This window comes from Clupea harengus, chromosome 1, assembly GCF_900700415.2.
Source record: "Clupea harengus chromosome 1, Ch_v2.0.2, whole genome shotgun sequence".
NCBI lineage: Eukaryota > Metazoa > Chordata > Actinopteri > Clupeiformes > Clupeidae > Clupea > Clupea harengus.
In genome coordinates this window covers 7075008-7094629 of record NC_045152.1, presented here as the reverse complement: position 1 = coordinate 7094629, position 19622 = coordinate 7075008, and the positions used below count along the sequence as shown (strand labels likewise).

Here is a 19622-nt window from a genome sequence, read left to right as displayed (position 1 = left end):
AATACCTTCATTCTTCTGGCTGACAGAGGCTTGATCAGAATCTCTGGTGACCGGCAATGCACATGGCCCATACACTGCAGAGTGACAAGAGGACAGATCAGACTCTGCTTTGGCTAGATGGCGACTTGAAGCAGCAGTAAGGCAACATTGTGTTGGAGAAATAACATTTTATGAAGCACAGAGAACTCCTGTTCTGCTGTGGGTTGCCATGTGAAGACACCATACGCCACGTGTGGTGAGATAACAGTGCAAGGCGCATTGAGGAGACAAGGCCAACACAGCAGACAAATTTCACTATGGACCATATCTCCTAAGCTCTCCTTCTCTATCTCCATTGTAGCGTGTTGTATGTGCTTCTGGTCTGTTACGGAGAATTAACCGACACCCTACCCATCAGACCAGCATTCCATCGAGTTCTTTGCTCAAATCACGCAACTGCAACTAATGTCAGTGCTAAAGTAGAGATCTATTGTATTCTAAGTATAACAGTGGTGTTTTCATGGGGAATCTGTCAGAACACGCTGATTTTCATTAGGCGTTTCCACTCAGCTCCAACGATATTTCAGTTGGCATTTCCTTCCAGCCCCAACGATAACTTTCATGACCCAGACCACAGAACCGCATAGTGCATAGCATGAGCAGCTAGTTAAAATGACGGGTGTGTTTATCTGTCCTTCACATGACCTTATACCATGGAAATTAATTTGTGAAGATTATATCAGTACTAGTTGCTTATAACAACATGCTTCAAAAATGGCAGATTGTTGTCTCTTTAAGAATGATTGTAGTACAAACACTTGCACACTGTGTTCAGTTCAGATGTGGGGGTTTCAAACAACAAATATATCTGCAGGTGGTTGCGCCTTGCACCCCCCAAAAAAATGTGCAGGAAAGCCAAAGCTTCCTCTATGAAACAGGAAGTCATGCATTGTATTACCCACCAGTACACCCACCACTCTCACCGTCACATGGTATTACCCACCAGTACACCCCACACTCTCACCATCACATGGTATTACCCACCAGTACACCCAGCACTCTCACCGTCACATCATGGTAATACCTACCAGTTCACCCCACACTTTCACCGTCACATCATGGTATTACCCACCAGTACACACAGCACTCTGAGCTCACATGGCTGTTGATGCCAAGTGTCTGTAACAATCAGGCTGACCTACAAGAGCCCAGTCTGAATGATGGCGTTGCTGCAGCCAGTTAGGCTACTGGTCCCAACAGTGTTATTTCTGGAGGGAGCTTTCTCTAGCGGACCCGTGCTCCCATGTGTAAAATATCACAGCACTGTGGTATGCCTGATCAGGGTCTGTGCACTGATCATTACCTGCTTGGCTCTATCAGATAACACTTGAAACTGTGAAATTGTCAGGGTAGGTCACTAACCGCCGCTGCCACGCCCCCTCCCCCGCGCACATATTCAGCCTATAACACTTCAAACTGTCAGGGTAGGTCACTAACCTACCTGTAGCTTTTTTTGCCAGTGTAATTATTTCGCTGAATATGGGTATACATCAGTATTTCTGGCAATGCGACTTGGCTATTCGGACTATTTAAGATTTCATGTCTATTTATAGCTCCGTTTGAAAATGTAATGGGCTTTTTCACTTTGAAAAACGCAAATCGAATTTTCTCCCCGCGTACCCCCTGAACCACTTTGCGTACCCCAGTTTGGGAACCGATGGTCTAGAGCACATGTGTCAAACTCAAGGCCCGCGGGCTGAATACGGCCCATCACTTCATTTTATGTGGCCCGCGAGAGCTTCTCTCTCACAATGCATGCCGATTTTGTGAACTGCCGCTAGCAAGCAATGTTTCCATATCAACGTTTAACTAAATCGGTTTTCGCGGTTTTCCAACAAGTGATTGAGTTGAAAAAAATTGACAAATAATCCCAAAATGTCCAAGAAGAGAAAAATGTATGCAGAGGGAAGGCAATTTAATGAAAGATGGAAAGACGAATACATGTTTGTGCTTCAAGGAGAAAAACCGGCGTGTCTTCTGTGTTGAGGCAGTGTTGGTGATGAAGGAATACAATTTACGACGGCATTTTGACACCAAACACCAAGTATGCTAAATTTAGCCTTCAAGAAAAACATAAAATTGTCCAAGAATTAAAAGGCAGACTGCAATCGCAGGAGAACATTTTTGCTATAGCCCTGACCACGCACACCGCCCTATCCCACCTGGACAAAGGGAATACATATGTGAGGATGCTGTTCATTGACTACAGTTCAGCATTCAATACCATCATCCCCTCGACTCGTCTCGAAGCTCGTAGACCTGGGACTAAGCACCCCCCTATGCAAATGGATCTACGACTTCCTGACGGGGAGGCCACAGGTGGTGAGAATCGGTGACCGCACCTCATCCACAGTAGTCACCAATACAGGCACCCCCCAGGGCTGTGTGCTCAGCCCCCTCCTGTTCTCCTTGTTCACACATGACTGTGCAGCTACTCACAGCTCCAACCTCATTGTCAAGTTTGCTGATGACACAACCATTGTGGGCCTCATCACTGGAAATGATGAATCAGCCTACAGAGAGGAGGTTGTTAACCTGACTACATGGTGTCAGGATAATAACCTCTCTCTCAACACCAGCAAGACAAAGGAGATGATTGTGGACTACAGGAGACGGCAGGTTGAGGAGCACGCACCCCTGCACATCAACGGTTCCGCAGTGGAAAAGGTCAGCTGCTTCAGGTTCCTCTGGGTGAACATCAGCGATGACCTCACCTGGTCTGCTCATACGGACAAGGTTGTCAAAGCGGCCCGGAAACGCCTCTTCTTCCTGAAGAGACTCAAGAAGTTTGGCATGAACCCAGTCATCCTCACCAACTTCTACAGATGTACAATAGAGAGCATCCTGACTGGGTGCATCACAGTGTGGTATGGGAACTGCACAGCCAAGGACCGCAAGGCCCTTCGTAGTGTGGTCAGGACTGCGGAGGTCATCATCGGCAGGGAGCTCCCAGCCCTGCAGGACACCTATCACACACGATGCCTCAGGAAAGCTGGCAGGATCCTTAAGGACTGCTACCACCCAGCCTTCAGACTTTTTACCCCTGCCTTCTGGAACGCTTTTACCCCAGGGCCATCAGGCTGCTAAATGGACATTGATACTCCACCGCCACTTTTGCACTCGTCACTTACATGCACTGTCACTGTCACTTTCATATTACTGTTTGCACTACACTACATATACTGTCACTTCCAACCTACTGTTTGCACTAGCAGTAATACCTTATCAGAAAATTGCACTACCTGTAACTCCCTCACTGGGTTGTATGTAGGTTAGTATAGGTCAATAGGTTAGCATAGTTTATTATATGTGTATTATATGTTATATGTATATATGTTAGTATTATATGTATAGGCTGCTATATGTAAATTTAGTTGTATATGTATAGGTTGTTATATGTTTAGCACACCGTATTGTATTTGTATCTTGTATATTTAGTAAGGTTATTTAGGTTATTATATGTTTATATGTTTATATGTTTATTATGTGTAAATTATGTTCATAGTACTTGTGCTTGTGCAAGTACTTGTACTTGTGCTGAGTGTACGTCATGGTTTGTTATGTTATATTATGTGATGTTATGTTATGGTAGGTTTGGGCGGCGCCTTGTCATAAGAATTTCAGTGCCCAGTCTGACCCTGTGTCATTTTGTGCATCTGACAAATAAAAGACTTGTAACTTGTACTTGTGTGATGCTAGTTGTGTGCTGCTGTGTGATGCTAGTTGTGTGCTGCTGTGTGATGATAGTTGTGAGCTGCTGTGTGATGCTAGTTGTGTGATGCTAGTTGTGTGCTGCTGTGTGATGCTAGCGATGTGTGAGCTCCGGCAAGGCACGATTTGAATGTCAGGAAGTGGAGCTCAGCTCTGGTGGGCTCCCAGCCAAACCCAACTCTTTGCTAAACACGGTTATGGCAAACAGAAAATGAAAGCACTAGACATGCCTGTATGGGGAAGTTTTTTTTTTTTAAAGTGTTTTGAAGTTAGTGGCAAAGGAAAATAACATGCGGTTCACATGCTGAAAGCACCTTCACTACACCACATGTGAAATGTCAGTTAAGTGGTTCGTTTAAGGGTTATCAGGAGGGTTATCTGTTCTCTCTCTCTCTCTGTCTCTCTCTCTCTATCTATCTATCCGTCACTGCAATCTAACTGACAAAAAACACCCTCAATGAAGATGTGAATGAAACAAATAAGCCATATGATACAGGGAACATATACATGTTAGTGTTATGGATTCAATGAATTGGCAAAGAAAGAACCAGACGCACAGTGGTATGAGCAGCATACGCATCAGCTGGACACATCACTAGTCAGACGAGTTTGAGACCACCAGCAAACATGTTTTCAAGGATTTTGAGATTCATTAGAGTGGAAGGTTTAGTTACTGTAATTCTGTTCTGTTCACACACACGGTGACACTAGGAAACTAAAGAAATATGGCACATGAATCATACTTAGGCATGGTTGAAGAGTTCAATAGCATCCCCGAACGCAGACGTTTGCCAGAATGAAGTTGCTCAACCGTTTGGCAACATTTTTTGATTTCATTGTTATTTGCCCTTGGGTGTGGCCCGTGGACTCCCGCTGCGCTCCCATTCCTGAATGAGTTCATTGCTTTTTTTTGCCACCAGGTTTTGTGGCTCCTTGATTGTTTTAGATATGTCATGATATTTTTGCCGGCATATCAGTTTGCACCTGGACCTGAATCCAGTTTGGTGAGCTGGCCTTAATTCAGCAATGCTTGTTTGGTCAGACTAATGTTGAAAATACATTCAGCTACAACATTTCATCACAAGTGCTGCGTGTTACATTTGGTTGGGCCCAAGAGATGCTAAAGTCTGAATTTGTGTGTGTCTGTGTGTGTCTGTGTGGTGTGTGTGTCTGTGTGTGTGTGTGTGTGTTGTGTGTGTGTGTGTGTGTGTGTGTGTGTGGTGTGTGTGTGTGTGTGTGTGTGTGTGTGTGTGTGTGTATGTGTGTGTGCGTGCGTGCGTGCACAACTTGTATAGTCATGCACACCAATAGAAAGTCATGTGTGTATATATGTGTGTGTGTGTGTGTGTGTGTGTGTGTGTGTGTGTGTGTGTGTGTGTTGTGTGTGTGTGTGTGTGTGTGGACAGTACATTTGTCAGGATGTATCGGATTGGAGGATGTTACTGGCAAAGCTCTGCTATGACAACAATCCTGCTCTATAATGCAGTCCTGCCTGCTAATCATTTCATTTCCCTAGCTTTACTAGTATACTAAACACATATATGAGATAATACTGCGTCTGTGCCAGTGTCTGTGCGTGTTTTTATCCTATCTAGGCATAATAAAGGCATTAAGCATCGATAAAGATGAAAACAAGAAAAACAGGTGACCATAACTCAGCGGTCTGGCCACTGAAGCTCTAAACTGAAGTGCATGCCTAATCAACAGACATATTCCCAGGGCGTGGGTTTTGTTTTCATTCACAGGAAATGAGAGTAGACGACCAGTTCCTCTGCCACTCTTGCCCCACTACACTTTTCATTTCATGTCTTAACTTCTGCGTTGCTGTTCAACAGGGGGACTTTTTTTTAATTATTTTAACTTTTTAACTTCCTGGTTACTTCCTATTCATGCATATGTTTACTTTCAACTCATTGACCTTGACTGGAAAGCACTTTGCTGCTGCTGTTCCTGCTGTTTTAAAATGTACTATATAAATAAAGTGACTTGACTTGATACATATCGCAGGTAAGTAATGTAATTTGATGTAAAAATACACAACAGCCTCAAAATATCTTTACATTTGGAGTGTTGTGTTACAGTAAGAATCCATAGTAAGACATTACAGTACAGTAAAGAATCCACAGTAAGACTCACAAAACATTACATTAACAAAGAGATTCTATGTTTCTTTTACCTTTTTCTGTTGCACTTGCAGAAACTTGAGTAAAGCAGACTGTCTCCAGTGGCGTCAGCTGCACTTCACCTGAAATGAGAAGAAAAGAAGTAATGAACATTATATGGACGAGCATGGCGTGGCGTGTCTACATTTAGTCATTTAGCAGACGCTTTTGTCCAAAGCGACGTACAAGGGAGAGAATATGTCTAGTGCCCTCTAAGCAGTTTTAGGTAATAGCGATGTCACGGCTAAAAATATCTCATAACAAACCTGGTTACGAGGCAGCTGAAGAACTAACAGATGGGCTTTTTCTAAAGGCATATTTATCCATACAGTCATGGGTTTTTAACTGTTAACATACCTCCATTGGGGTTGCATGGTTCCAGAAACGCACCTGTGGCCAAAGCAAAATAATGATTTCACAATAAGCAAAGCTTAAGCATAAGCAATAACAATAAATACAAGTGAATAAGCAAAATCATGATTTACTGTAGGTCTACCTAACTTAAATAGGCCTATCATGACATGAATAAGCAAAAGCATTATTGATTTTAAGTCTACCTAACTTAAATAGGCCTATCATGACATGAAATGAATACGATGCCCTGATCAATTAGCCTTGCATATATACATAGATGTTTCTGTCATCCTTCAATGCAGGATGTGATGTGCATGAGCAGGTGCTGTGTGTATTGCAATAGATATAATAATAATAATACTTTAATTTTATACAACGCTTTTCTAGAAAAGATGCTTTGAGATCTGATGCGAAAACAAATCAAACACTGGATAGCCTAATGGTGGGCGGTGGTGGTTACCGGTCTCTCTTTGGTCGCCAAGGTCCTGATCACAGCTGACAGTCTCCAAAAGGATTGAATTGCTGTAGAGGTCAGCGAGGACACTGTCCGCATCTTAAAACCAACAAGCACAAAACAAGCCACTTATTCCCAATAACGTGAAAAACACAGCATGTAAGGTGAGATGAAGAATACAGAAAGTCAGCGGTATTCAGTACTACTGAGTGGGAAAAACATAAAGAATGTTTCTTGTTAAACCATCTCCGAGGTCCCAAGATAATATAACTTACCTTCCACATTATTGTCTATCAGTTCGGCGTTCCAAGACTCCCAAAAGTTACCTACTGAAGAAATAAATTATTCAATTACTTGTGCTATAGTTAAAAAATAACAAAACCAAACTCTGGGTAGACAGGGACAGAGTACAGTTGGAACAGAGGGACAGTTTGAACACCCTAAATAACTTACTATCGCGGCAAGCCTGATCTGTGAATTTTGTTCTGCAAAATAGTTTGGAAACAGGGTGGTGTTTTGATAGTGGGAAACAGGTTTGTTTAATAAAATTCCATAAAATACTGTAATGCAGTTTATATGCGGTGCGGTTAATAATCTGGAAAATATGGTACCCACACAGCAGAATCCCATTGTCTCAAATGGTGTCAGGCCTATAAGATTACAAATCAATCACACTACAAAACAGTCATATGCAGATCATATTTGTGAAGAATAAAAAAAAAAATTGTATATTTATAATATTTCAGCTGTCTGCCAATAATTGTTATATTCTAACATGAAGGATATAAAAATATCAGGCCTTTTTACAAATATGAAGGTGTTTTTTGTGTGAATTTCCAATTATACATTGTGACAGTTGTTTACAAGGCCCAGGATAGAAATTAGAACTGAAAAATGTTTTTGTTGAATGGTAACTTTTGCTATAAATTGGTGTGGTAGTTGTCCAGTATTACAGGTGTATTTCAACTGTGCCTGATATGGGTCTAGTTGGAACAAAAACACTCATTGTATTTATGAGTTAATTGTGGAAAATATGAATTACTTACAGATATTATTGATCATCACTTTTTTAGTAGACAAGCAAAAGAAATATCATATGATATCATATCGTACTAGATTTTGTGTGGTAATGCAAAAAGTGTACCAAATGTACTCGGTCTACCCTATGACAACTATCACTTAAACAACATTCAAACTGAATATTTATACTACTATACTATACTGCTCTGTAGGTCCGCCCTATATTTTAATTTGGAACCCATAGGGGTACTGTCAGTATTTACTTTAAGGTTTTCTTCTCTTTGAAGGTTCACAAAGTGGGCACTTGAGTCATTAGAAATACTGTGGATGTTCTAAATCTGTGTTGGAACCAAAAAAGAACATATTTTCTTTCTTATAAAAGAAGCTGATTTAATTTTTTTATCAGCCTATGCTTTGTAAACTGTGGTGTGGTGCACTTTCATTGAAGTCTATAGGCTGAATTTGCATAATGAAAAGCAGATTTTTCTCAAAAAAAAGAAAACACTGAGCAGAGAGCAGGTTTAATTCTTCAAAATTGGTTTCCTCATTTTCTAAAGTTACATTGTGCTGTTGACTTGCAGAATACGCCATCTTATTTATGTCTCTTTTCTGTTGTCTTCATTTGCACATTTGGCATTGAGGTAATCCAAAAGTAACAGAAAGTAATCAGTAACAGTACTTTGATATTGTGATACTTGGAATAGGTTACTGAATACAATTTTCAACAGGTAATTAGTAATTGTATCGGAATACATTTATAAACCACACTGAACATTGGTGGTGGTGGTGGGGTGGCTGAAAAAGTGACTATGGTGGACCTACAACGACCATATTTTCAGATTTTATGCAAAAGAAAGCAGATGGGTGTAAACAGAAGATAGACACCGGGTGCTGCCGCGCACATTGGGCTAGGAGGCTTGGTATTCCCCGTTAACCGCCACTAGCCCACCATCATGACATTAGTTCACAGCGCACAAACTCGGTACTTCGAACGCCACGATAAATGTTCTTGTTGTATGTGAAGTGCCCTTAGGTGTCTTGAAAGGCACTTTTAGGTCACATGTATTAGTTTATTATGTGTGTATAGGTCCACACCAGTGTTTCTCCAAACTGGGCTGCGCGTACCACCAGGGGTAGCCTACGCAAAGGGACGTAGGGGGTACGCGGGGGGAAACATTTTATTTGCATTTTCAAAGTGAAACAGCCCATTACATTTTCAAACTGACCTATAAATAGACATGACATCTTAAATAGTCTGAATAGCCCAGTTGCAATGCCAAAAATACACTCATGTATGTATAAAAAAATGTTTGCATGATGTTATTACATGGAGTATGTAAGTTAATGTATAAAATGTATTGGGTTTGAAGATATTTTATAGAATAATCATCATTAACATTAGTGGACATGGAATGTACCCTAACTTATAGAATCACCCATACATTGTAGTGTTCAGCGAAATAATACATTGCCAAAAATAGCTACAGGTAGGTTAGTCAAAACAGAGGCACAACAGTTAGCTCCCTCGTCAGAATTCCACTCGCTGATGCGTAGAGAAGCGGGATCTCATTCCGGTTGCTGCACGAAAATGGATAAATGGTTAAAAAGAGTTAATCCCCGGTCCAGAGAGACACCAACCGCTACTATTTAGAAGACCTACAATCGAGGATGCACCTGCCGGCGACAGCAACCCAGGTTGCTATTCCAAGCATAGACATATATACATGTACATGTAGTTATGTCTATGATTCCAAGTCTACCTCCGATCAGGATGTTAGCAGCAGTACAGTTGTTGCTAGCCAAGCTTCTTGCTTTTTTGTGTGCAAATCAACTCGGTGTGACATTGTCAAACGCGACATAACAACGCACCTCAGTGAAAAGACTTTGATGCCCTTTGCCACGATGTACTTATTTGAGAGTGGGTTCTCAGCTCTGACGAGCATGAAAACAAAATTCAGGCACAGACTGTGTGGAAAACGATTTAAGACTTTCAAAAATTCAGCCAGACATTGCAGAGTTATGTGCATCCTCTCAAGCACACCCTACTCATTTACATGTGGTGAGTATGTGTGTGGTTGGGGGGGGGGGGCTTACAAACATGGACAAAATATATATATGAGTGCGTGGGGGATTGGGGGTACGTAGCTGGAGATTGCATGTCTGAAGGGGTACGAGTGTAAAAAGTTTGGGAAACACTGGTCCACACAGCGCCTCAGGCAGAAGTATAATAATTCATCACGGTTCTTAACTTATCATAAAAGTCTGTTTGGTCAATTAAATCCCCATTCTCCTTATTTTCATGCGCAGACGAGGTATTAATCAGTTTTCAGTCATAAAATCTCATCTCATCACACGCCAAAGTACAAAATAGCTTTTAAGAAAAATGACCTCTATCGCAGGTGCTGGGGCCCTCCATGTCATTTTAATAGTTTTCTTTGCGTTAAAGTTTTAAATTGTGGAAAGGGACGAGCAACTACAACTACCATATTTTCCTAATTTATGCAAAAGAAAGCAGATGGGTGTAAACAGAAGATAGACACAGAGTGCTGCCGCGCACATTGGGCTAGAAGGCTTGGTATTCCCCTTTAACCGCCACTAGCCCACCATCATGATATTAGTTCACAACGCACTAACTCGGTACTTCGAACAGCATGATAAATACGTTTTCATCACGGTTCTTATCTTATCATAAAAGTCTGTTTTGTCAATGAAATCACAATTCTCCTTATTTTCAAGCATGTAAGTATTTATCAGTTTATAGTCATCATCTCTCATCACATGCCAAAGTGCAAAATAGCTTTAAAGAAAAGTTACCTATATCGCAGGTGCTGGAGCCCTCCATGTCATTTTAATAGTTTTCTTTGCGTTAAAGTTTTCATTTACAGAAAAAGACGCTCCGCAGCGTGAGAAATCAAACGGCCGACCTACTTCTTGCTGGCTCTGCTTGCAAAGTGCGCGACAGGGAATGAGCATTGTGTCCTCAAATGACCAATCTGGGTATTGCTGGCTGTTTCACTTTCACTTTTAGGCTGCATCTGTCGCTTCGAAGTTTGTGTAGCCTATCTGCGCACCATGTTACATTTCTAAGCAAACACCATTACAGCCATTGAACGATGCCATCGTAATTAAATAGCTTCACTAATGGAAAATTATTAGGATTATCTAGGTATATGAAGCTAGTTCTTACAGTGATGCCAGTGAAACAGCTATTATCAAATTATTTAATCCCTACATTCTGATGGGAAAAAACTGCCAACTGGTAAGAAAGATTATACCGCAATGAAAGAAGAGCTATATTCAACAATTACCCCCAGGACCACTGGAATAGATACCTTTCAGACAAGTCCACCCCAGGCATTAGACTGAAAATGTGCATAAATTCAATGGAGACCAGAATCTATTCAAGACACAGATCAGCTGTTCATACTTTAAAGCTGATTGTTCCATACATACCAACATGTCTGTTTTTACAGATCTGGCCACCATTTCAGATCCTTCACCAACCTGTTTGGTGAAGCCTCACCCCTTTCCAGCATCTAACCAATAAACTATAACACAACAAAGGGAATGATGTAGTCCCATACTACACACTAAGGGGCGGCAACTGGGGTTTGGCTATGTTTGACTTAGCCTGAGGAGCTTTTGCTTTACATAATACTACAAACAGACTCTCAGAAATGGCAGCACTTACAAGAAAAGCCTCTAACAGGGCGTGCCATGGCACAGTGGTAATTACAATAATAGGTAGGCTTGGAAGTCCTCCTACAGTTCTGTTTCATTTCTGACCACAGCAGATGTGAGTATATATTTGGCATATGTTTTTCATCGTGCTGATTATATGCCATGTACATTGTCCTTCAGTGTTAGAAAGACACTTCTAAATCATATCTTTTATGATGAAAGGTATATACTACTACGACTACCACCAAAAGAGACAGAAATTATTTTTGTAAATGGAGTGTAGTGATTCATGTCAATTATTAATTTCTGTGTTTTATGTGTGTGTGTGTGTGTTATACATGTTTATATTAATGGGTTGATCACTAAATAAGAGTACTGAAGTCATGTTCCTGTCCCAGTACACACCATGAATGGATGATCTAGCTGAGATGATTGGGGAAGATGAATCTGCGACACTTGGTACATTAGAAGGTGTAATATTCTGAACGTTTCAGAAAGCCTTTTCAAAGTTTGTGCACCTTACAGTTTCAAAGGCCCATGCATCTTCGGTGCCTGTTGGCCAGCAATAACATTAGGAGCCAAGCAAACACAGAGAGAGAGGAAACAAATGTAACTATTTTAGTTACTTCTTCAAAGTAATGCATCTCATTATATGTGTGGTATGATGGTAATGTACATGTTGAGTACATGATTGGTTTGTGAAGATGTGTTGTGGTATCAATTTCTCTGAGATTGGTGAATAAACCTGGTGATGCTACTCTCTGAGTAATTTCTTTGGATGCTTTGGATGCAATGAGGACTTACATGTTGAATTTTATGCACAAACACGTTCAAAACTAGGTCAAAGCACCACACGTGGTGTTGCTTCACATTAGAAACTTTAAGTCTGGCATGGGAGTTTGAAATTGCTCATGATAGAAAATAATTTTCTAGTCAGAGGGCATAGCATATTTTTCCAAGCACCTTTCACCCAGTAGTTCCCTAAGGTTTTTGGCAGATTTTGTTGAACGTCAAAGCCCTGGAGACAAAAATTACAGTGCTGCAACTTGCTGAAATATACGGAAACTGCCATCATTCTAGGGGGAAAAAAACATACTTTGCAATGACGTGTCTCGCTTCAGACAGATAATTGCAATTATTATTTACTATATATGAGCTACGTATATATACTATATATATATATATATGAGCTGGAGTGAATGAAAATGTATGAGCCTCTAGAGCTGTGTGGAGAGTATCGAGTAGTGGATGAGATCTCTCAATTCAGTTTGCAAAGTTTGTGCACCTTACAGTTTCAAAGGCCCATGCATCTTCGGTGCCTGTTAGGCAGCCAGCAATAACATTAGGAGCCAAGCAAACACAGAGAGAGAGAGAAGAGAGGAAATAAATGTAACTATTTTAGTTACTTCTTCAAAGTAATGCATCTCATTATATGTGCAAAAAAAACTATGCTGAAAATGAGAGCACATGCAGCCAAAAGGATGGATGCAGAGGAAATAAAATAAAAAATAGAAAAGTTGTCCTGCTGTTCATACATTTGGTTGTATAGACCAGAAATGACTTGCCAGATTAATGAAAGAATGAAGAAAGGTAAGCCAGTTATGTAAGCCACTTAAGGCCTACACACTCTTATAATCATACTCTTGAATCACAATTTTATATTTAACACACATTCCTTCCACCAGCTAAAAACAAACAAAGAAAGACAGAAAGAAACAAGAACAGACAGACAGAAAGAGACACAGAAAGTCAGACAGAAAAAAAAGAGAAAGAATGTCAGAAAGAAAGACCAATAAAAAATAAATAAGATGAATCCAGCCCTTTCTGGGGGTCAACCCCTAAAACAGAAGACAAAGCCAACCGATACCCTACTTGACTCACAGGAGATCCCGGGACATTCCAAACTGGAGACAGCTTCCTGGTGCAGCACGGATTGCAAAATCCCCTGACAGGCATCCCACCTTTGCCACATAGGTAGCGCCATCCTCCGTGCCAGATCTTCACGGTCCGTCTCGCAGGCACCTCTCTCCCACAGGGAGTGCTCTTCTTCACAGGGGGACAGGTAGTGGTAGTTGGGAAAGACCTGCGCCTCCAACATCTTCTGAAACAAGGTGCCGAGCTCCGCAGGCGAAGACACCTGCAGCAGCCATCTCACCTGGTCCAGCACCCAGTCAAAGGTGACCCTCGCACTGTCCTCAGACATGTTGTGAAAGGACTTGGAAGGTTCCCCTGCTCCACAGCAAAACAAATGATCTAGGATGTAATGCTACATTGCTGAAACCACAAGACCGCTTTGTAGCCAAAATTGTGAACTTAAAAAAAAAAAAATAATAATTATTATTATTATAATAATAATAAATAAATAAAAAGTGCAAGTCCCTCAAGCCTAGCCGTGGGGCTGTATGTTGCTGCCTCAGAGATCAAGAGAAGTCCATAGAATGAGACCGGAGGCTGGGATCCACCTACCCTTTAACCAGGGGAAGTGAAGTTTCACATGTCCCTTTCAATTAAAAAAAAAAAAAAGAATCCAAAGAAATACTGATACATCCTGCCTGGTCTAAATCCACATTCACTTCACTTTTTCATCGTAGATGAAGACAGAGCAGAAGTTGCTCCCGAAACCAATTTCAAATAGGCTGGGAAACAATCTGTGGCAATATTCTGGAGAATTTGCCAATGTGCGTCAAAATGTAAGGTCATCTTATAATTATGAATACCCAGAAGAGCTTGAATAAATACAAATACAAACAATAAGAAACTATTCAATGAAAAAAAAAAAAAAGGGAATCATATATAATTATGAAGGAAATCTTGATCATGTTCATGTCATAATATAAATCCTGAATAACCTGTGATGATCCTACCCACAGAGATGCAATGGTTAATAAATAAAAACAATAACTGTGACAACAGTGATAATACACGCAGGAGTAATATCACAAACTGAATGGATACCAGACATGTTGAAAGTCACACCATCACCCCTGAAATTGGATTATTTTATTGGGTTGATATGTAGAACACAAATCCTAAAGACTTAAGATGATCACTTTGGCACCGTCAGTCAGGTTACAGACAGTAGCAGACCTTTAATTTTGAGTAACAAATACCTCCACTGTTGACATATGTGGATGTTATTACTGATAAACTGTACTATATTAAAAACAAGAACGGAAACTGACATCCTCTTGGGCTTATCCAACATAAGGTTCAGTACAACAGGCTACCCATTCCAGTTGTGGAGACACTGGTAGAGTTGTTTCTTTGTAGGACACCGACTTATTCGTATTCTTTTAAAACCATGACGTCTTATTGTGCTTTTGTAGAGAATGTATGTTTGTTTGCAATGTATTTGTATATGGAATTTATTCTATGTCTTTTCTGTGGACCAAGAGTCTGATATAAAAGTTTGACTGATTAACATTGGTTCTACATAGAAAGTGTGTCGTTTCGCACAATAATATGATCTACCCGAAACCAAGGGTCCAATCAAGCACATAACAGCGCCCACGGGGAGCACCCCACACAGTGCATGATACAGTACAAATGGGTGTTTCATTACATCACAATAACATTTCCTCAGGTAACCTCCATATAAAAATTCTCACATGAAAGTGCAAAGTGTGACTTCTCAGCAGCATCTGAGGTTCATTAACAGTATCTGCACAGATCAGACATGGCAATGTGTTAAATAAATAATTTAAAAATAAATAAATGTGATATCATCACATACTAATCATACACCTATCCACCCCCACCACACGGTCACACTTATTCTACCGCATACTCTACTAGCATTTACCAGCAATGAAAATAATTGCCACCATCGACATAGTTTTCTGTTCCATTACTCTACGCACCCTTGTAATAGTAATCTTCAATATCAACTTTGTATGCATATACCATGTTTTATACCATGTTATCTTTGTATGTATTGTGTACATTTACCACATGTTGCTAGCGTGCTCATTCAGATACGTGTATGATTTGATCTGCCATGTTCCTGATTGTTTCCCCTCCCCTTCTTCTCCCTTCCCTGCCATGTTAAATCACCACAAATGAAATATCCCCTGAAATACAGGCTTTAATTAATCCACAGGGGACCTCTCGTTATCTGCAAACATACAGCTAGATAACAGTTAGACCTTAGTTTGATGCAGAGCATTTGCGGCAGCCATATTGGATGTTCCTGAATCAAGACTATCAGAAACTGTTAAGGTTTCTGAAGTGTTTCCCCATTCATTCATTTCAATTGGAAAAAGAGAAGAAAAACGAGAAAAACAAAAGAACGCCCGGGCTTATCAAACAACTGCATACACGCCAGGATCACGCCATTAGTACGGACCTGTGAACGTTGGCTGGCGTAGATATCCGGACAAGAAACACGCATAATAATAATAATAATTACTATTATAATAATAATAATAATAATAAATAATAATAATAAAAACTTAGCAACAGCAAAAAAGCAACAGCATTGTGAAGCATTCATTGAATAAGACAAACCAAAAAAGGTATATATCATTTACATAATTTATTTTTTGTAAATCAAAGACAAATCATTTAGGAGGTAAACATATACAAAAATTATTTAAAAATGAATTCCTTATACAATTTGTGTAATGTAACTTTGACTTCTTTAGGACTAGAGTACGTAGATCAGTTTGATTACAATGGTCGTGCTGAAATCTTAATCTTGAAAACGGCACGCTACAGCTACATGCCAGGAGCGACAGAGCGATTTCCGAGAGCTTCGCTGAAATCAAGTCAGACATCACAGAGCCAGAATCAGGGATGAGCCTGCCTGCCTACTTTGATCCAAGCAGCAGCTACATATGAAGTTTGTGCGTTCGCAAAGAGCAAAGATCTCGCTGACTTAATCTGGACAGCGGGTAGGGAAGCCATTAAGATGCTCCTCGTTCCCGTCCTTCCTCTTCTCATCTTACAATGCATGTAGAGAGTTCCTCAGGGAGTACCTTAAGCAACTTCAGGCCGACTTATATTATATAAATATGTTATTAGAAGGCTAATCTGAATTATCTCCTGATATACTGACATGTGAAGCACAGTAGTCCTTGATCCCTGCAAGAGAACAAGAAGGACAAATGGATTAGTGAGGTATGCCATGACTCATTTCAGAACAGTTCCACAGGATGCTTTTCTGTGCTAGAAAGTTAGCAGATAGTTCAGTTCTAGGGAAGCTCCATTTCTTAATGCACAGCCAACATTCTTATTCCACCACTTCTCTTTTCGCAGGAGCGAAAAAGAGGAATAGACGATTCCTCTCACCCGCAGATATTCATGGATTAAATGTTTATTTGAATCTGTCACAGGCTTGAGAGATGCTGTAGTGATGTGTCTATGCACATCATTTAGCAAGGCTTAATTTTCTATATCTTGGGTGACTCAACCAGGTAGCTTCATGGCAAGGTGAGAGGTCATTTCGTGTGCAGGACCGATAATGTGCTTGTTAAGAGGCTATGACTTGGCTGTGACACTGCTGTCGGCTTTGAATTGTTTCGCATTTGCGTTTCAAACAATGCCACATGCAAATAACTGAATATGGCCCTGCAACCTGACCAGCCACTGGTCTGACTGGTTCCTCCTTCTGTCAGACTGCACCGGCGCTCAGATGTCCGACAGTTCTGAGGCTGACCCTTGGCAGACTAAGGGTTTAAGTTATGAGGCTGATGCGGCTGACCCTTGCAAACTAAGGGTTTAAGTTATGAGGCTGATCCTTGCAGACTAAGGGTTTAAGTTATGAGGCTGATGAGGCTGACCCTTGCAGACTAAGGGCTTCAATTCTGAGGCTGACCCTTGCAGACTAAGGGCTTAAGTTATGAGGCTGATCCTTGCAGACTAAGGGCTTAAGTTTTCCTCAAAACATCTGTGTCTGGCACAGCCCGGATGCGTACGTGCGCGTTTGTGTCTCCAAAGTATCCTAGCGTTGCTGTTGCAGACACGTCTCTCAGCACACAAGCTCAATCACAGTGGGTGAAATTATATCTCTACGCCAAGTGAATCTACGGCAAAGACTGTTATTTTTATAGGTCTATAGATTTATCTGCCCCTTCATAACTATTTACTCCTCTATCTACATAGCGATAGCTATGTAATACCACTGCTGGTAATCTAATTAACTATTATTCACTGAAGCATGAAAGAAACTAATCGCTCATTTTATCAGCGGGTCTCCAGTAGTTTATACCAAGGGCGCAAACAAACTAATGAAAATGTGCATCTGTACTGCAAGTCGCTTTGGATGAAAGCGTCTGCTAAATGCATAAATAGCATAAATGAACTGAGCCAGTGCTTTAAAAGTTGTATGCACATGCGCAGTCAATGTGCACACGTCTGCACAGACACAACATTTTGGTGCTGTGCGGAGAGTCGGCGCCGGTGAATTCTAGTCTGTATGCAATAAAGATCTTCACAAGACAATGCTGGCAGTAAATGGTAAATACAGCAAATGGTATGATGGTACAATCTGCAGAACTAAGTCCAGGCAAACACTGAGCTGGCAAAAACAGGTGCCAGGGAACCATATCAAAGCCTGCTATCAAAGAGTAATCAACTGTGCGGGTAGGATTGGACGTGTTTGGCACACAAACGACTCGCCTTTCACTACAAGGCCGTGCCATCAGAGGAATTTGGTGCTTGCGTAATCTCAGTGAAACTACTACTTCATTATAAATCTGACAGGCTGCTTCCATTCATTAAGCGCCATTCTAGGCCTGTCCACCTTTTGGTGTGGACAAATGGCCTGGACTTACTCTGGACTATGTTCCCATAAGCGATGGCTGCAGGGGAGTCGGGCACTTCGCTAAGGAACGATTTCCCCTCGTCACAGCTTCTCCCTGCAAAGGCATGAAGCAAAGGGTTAATTGTGAGTACTCTGGATCGGCCAAAGAGGAAGCAAAGCTTTGGCTTTAGTTTGATAAAAACATTAAAACAGGTCGGACTGTGGCTGGTATGCCCATGTGACCGAAGGAATGGGGAAACACCGTATCTGGCAAACAAGAACCAAAACACCAAACAGAGATCAGTGACCAAATAAGTCACTGATAAACAATGTGCACCTAGAGCTTTTTATGGCATTAGGATAAAGCAGCTTTTTTTTCTAACCAAAAGCCCAACACTTCCTCCAGACCATATCTGTGTTCAGATCTCCTTCACTTTTGAGTCTAATTTTCTTGTAGATGTTTTTCCTGTTTAAAAAATAATAATAATAATAATAATAATAATAATAATCTGAGTGCCATTTTTGTTTCTGTATGCAGGCTACACTGGGCTGTGCTATGTGAGGACGTTTGTGAAATGATTGGATAATTAATCAGAAGTAATTAAGTCATGAAGTGTGTCATTGTCAGTGGATAAGAAGTGATAACTTTTGAGTAAGTAAGTTGGTGAGTAAGAAGGGCAGACGCTCACACTCATATCAAACCACTGAGAAGTCTGACACATGCACTGGCTGCACGGGACAAAACCTGACCCATACAAATACAATATTGAGTCATCTCTAAAGAAACCCTTATGATGTCCTTGCGTCAAACTCTTCTGGTCAAACTGGTCTTGGTGGAATGTGTGAATGTAAGTGTGCATTCTGAAAGCAGTTACTGTAGTCTCGGATATGTTTGTACAGGTAGAGGTTTCGGGAGCATCAGCTTGTTTTGACTATGGACTACGACGCAGACACAGACGCAGGAACAGTGTGTGTGTGTGCACGCGTGTGTAAAGGTAGAGGTTTCCGGAGCATCAGCTTGTTTTGACTATGGACCACGATGCAGACACAGATGCAGGCACAGTTGAGTGTGAAAGTGAGCAGACCAACCGCGTCAGTCCACAGCTATTTTACATTCTCTTCAAGCTCTGAACTAAACCTCTTATTTCACTACATGCTGAAACAGTTCAGCCATTGTCCTTTGGGCGAGGCTGCATATCATAGAAGGTGTGTTACAGCTAGCCGACCAGCATACACAAGCTCAGTGCTGTACCTATTCGAGGGTCCAGTGGCACTTTTCCCAAAAGAGGAAGATTCAACTCTTCGCACATCCTCTCAGCTCCGCCTGTAGTTGGGGGGAAGATCTGGGAAGTGTTCTGAAAGAGAGATGTACATTTCAATTTAATGACAAAGTCAAACTAAAAGAGCATAAACAAATTTGATTAAACACCATTCAACTCCATTCCAATTCAACTGTGTG

General features: G+C 41.0%; 2 protein-coding genes across 2 annotated transcripts in view; both read right to left on the bottom strand.

Moving 5' to 3' along the window:
* Window positions 1–13750, bottom strand: part of ciita (class II, major histocompatibility complex, transactivator) — a 16256-nt gene extending 2506 nt beyond the window's left edge. Inside the window, exons 1-6 of the mRNA XM_031577109.2 lie at window positions 13303–13750; window positions 6996–7049; window positions 6727–6819; window positions 6270–6302; window positions 5927–5995; window positions 6–74 (exon numbers count right to left, since the gene is read on the bottom strand). Of these exons, the coding sequence (XP_031432969.1) occupies window positions 6–74; window positions 5927–5995; window positions 6270–6302; window positions 6727–6819; window positions 6996–7049; window positions 13303–13624 (640 nt within the window). The 5' untranslated portion in view covers window positions 13625–13750. The remainder of the gene's footprint in view (window positions 1–5; window positions 75–5926; window positions 5996–6269; window positions 6303–6726; window positions 6820–6995; window positions 7050–13302) is intronic.
* A 2190-nt stretch (window positions 13751–15940) lies between these two features.
* The window catches only part of nubp1 (nucleotide binding protein 1 (MinD homolog, E. coli)), a 32219-nt gene continuing 28537 nt past the window's right edge, over window positions 15941–19622 (bottom strand). Inside the window, exons 9-11 of the mRNA XM_012827138.3 lie at window positions 19416–19518; window positions 18195–18278; window positions 15941–16503 (exon numbers count right to left, since the gene is read on the bottom strand). Coding sequence (XP_012682592.1) covers window positions 16448–16503; window positions 18195–18278; window positions 19416–19518 — 243 coding nt within the window. The 3' untranslated portion in view covers window positions 15941–16447. The remainder of the gene's footprint in view (window positions 16504–18194; window positions 18279–19415; window positions 19519–19622) is intronic.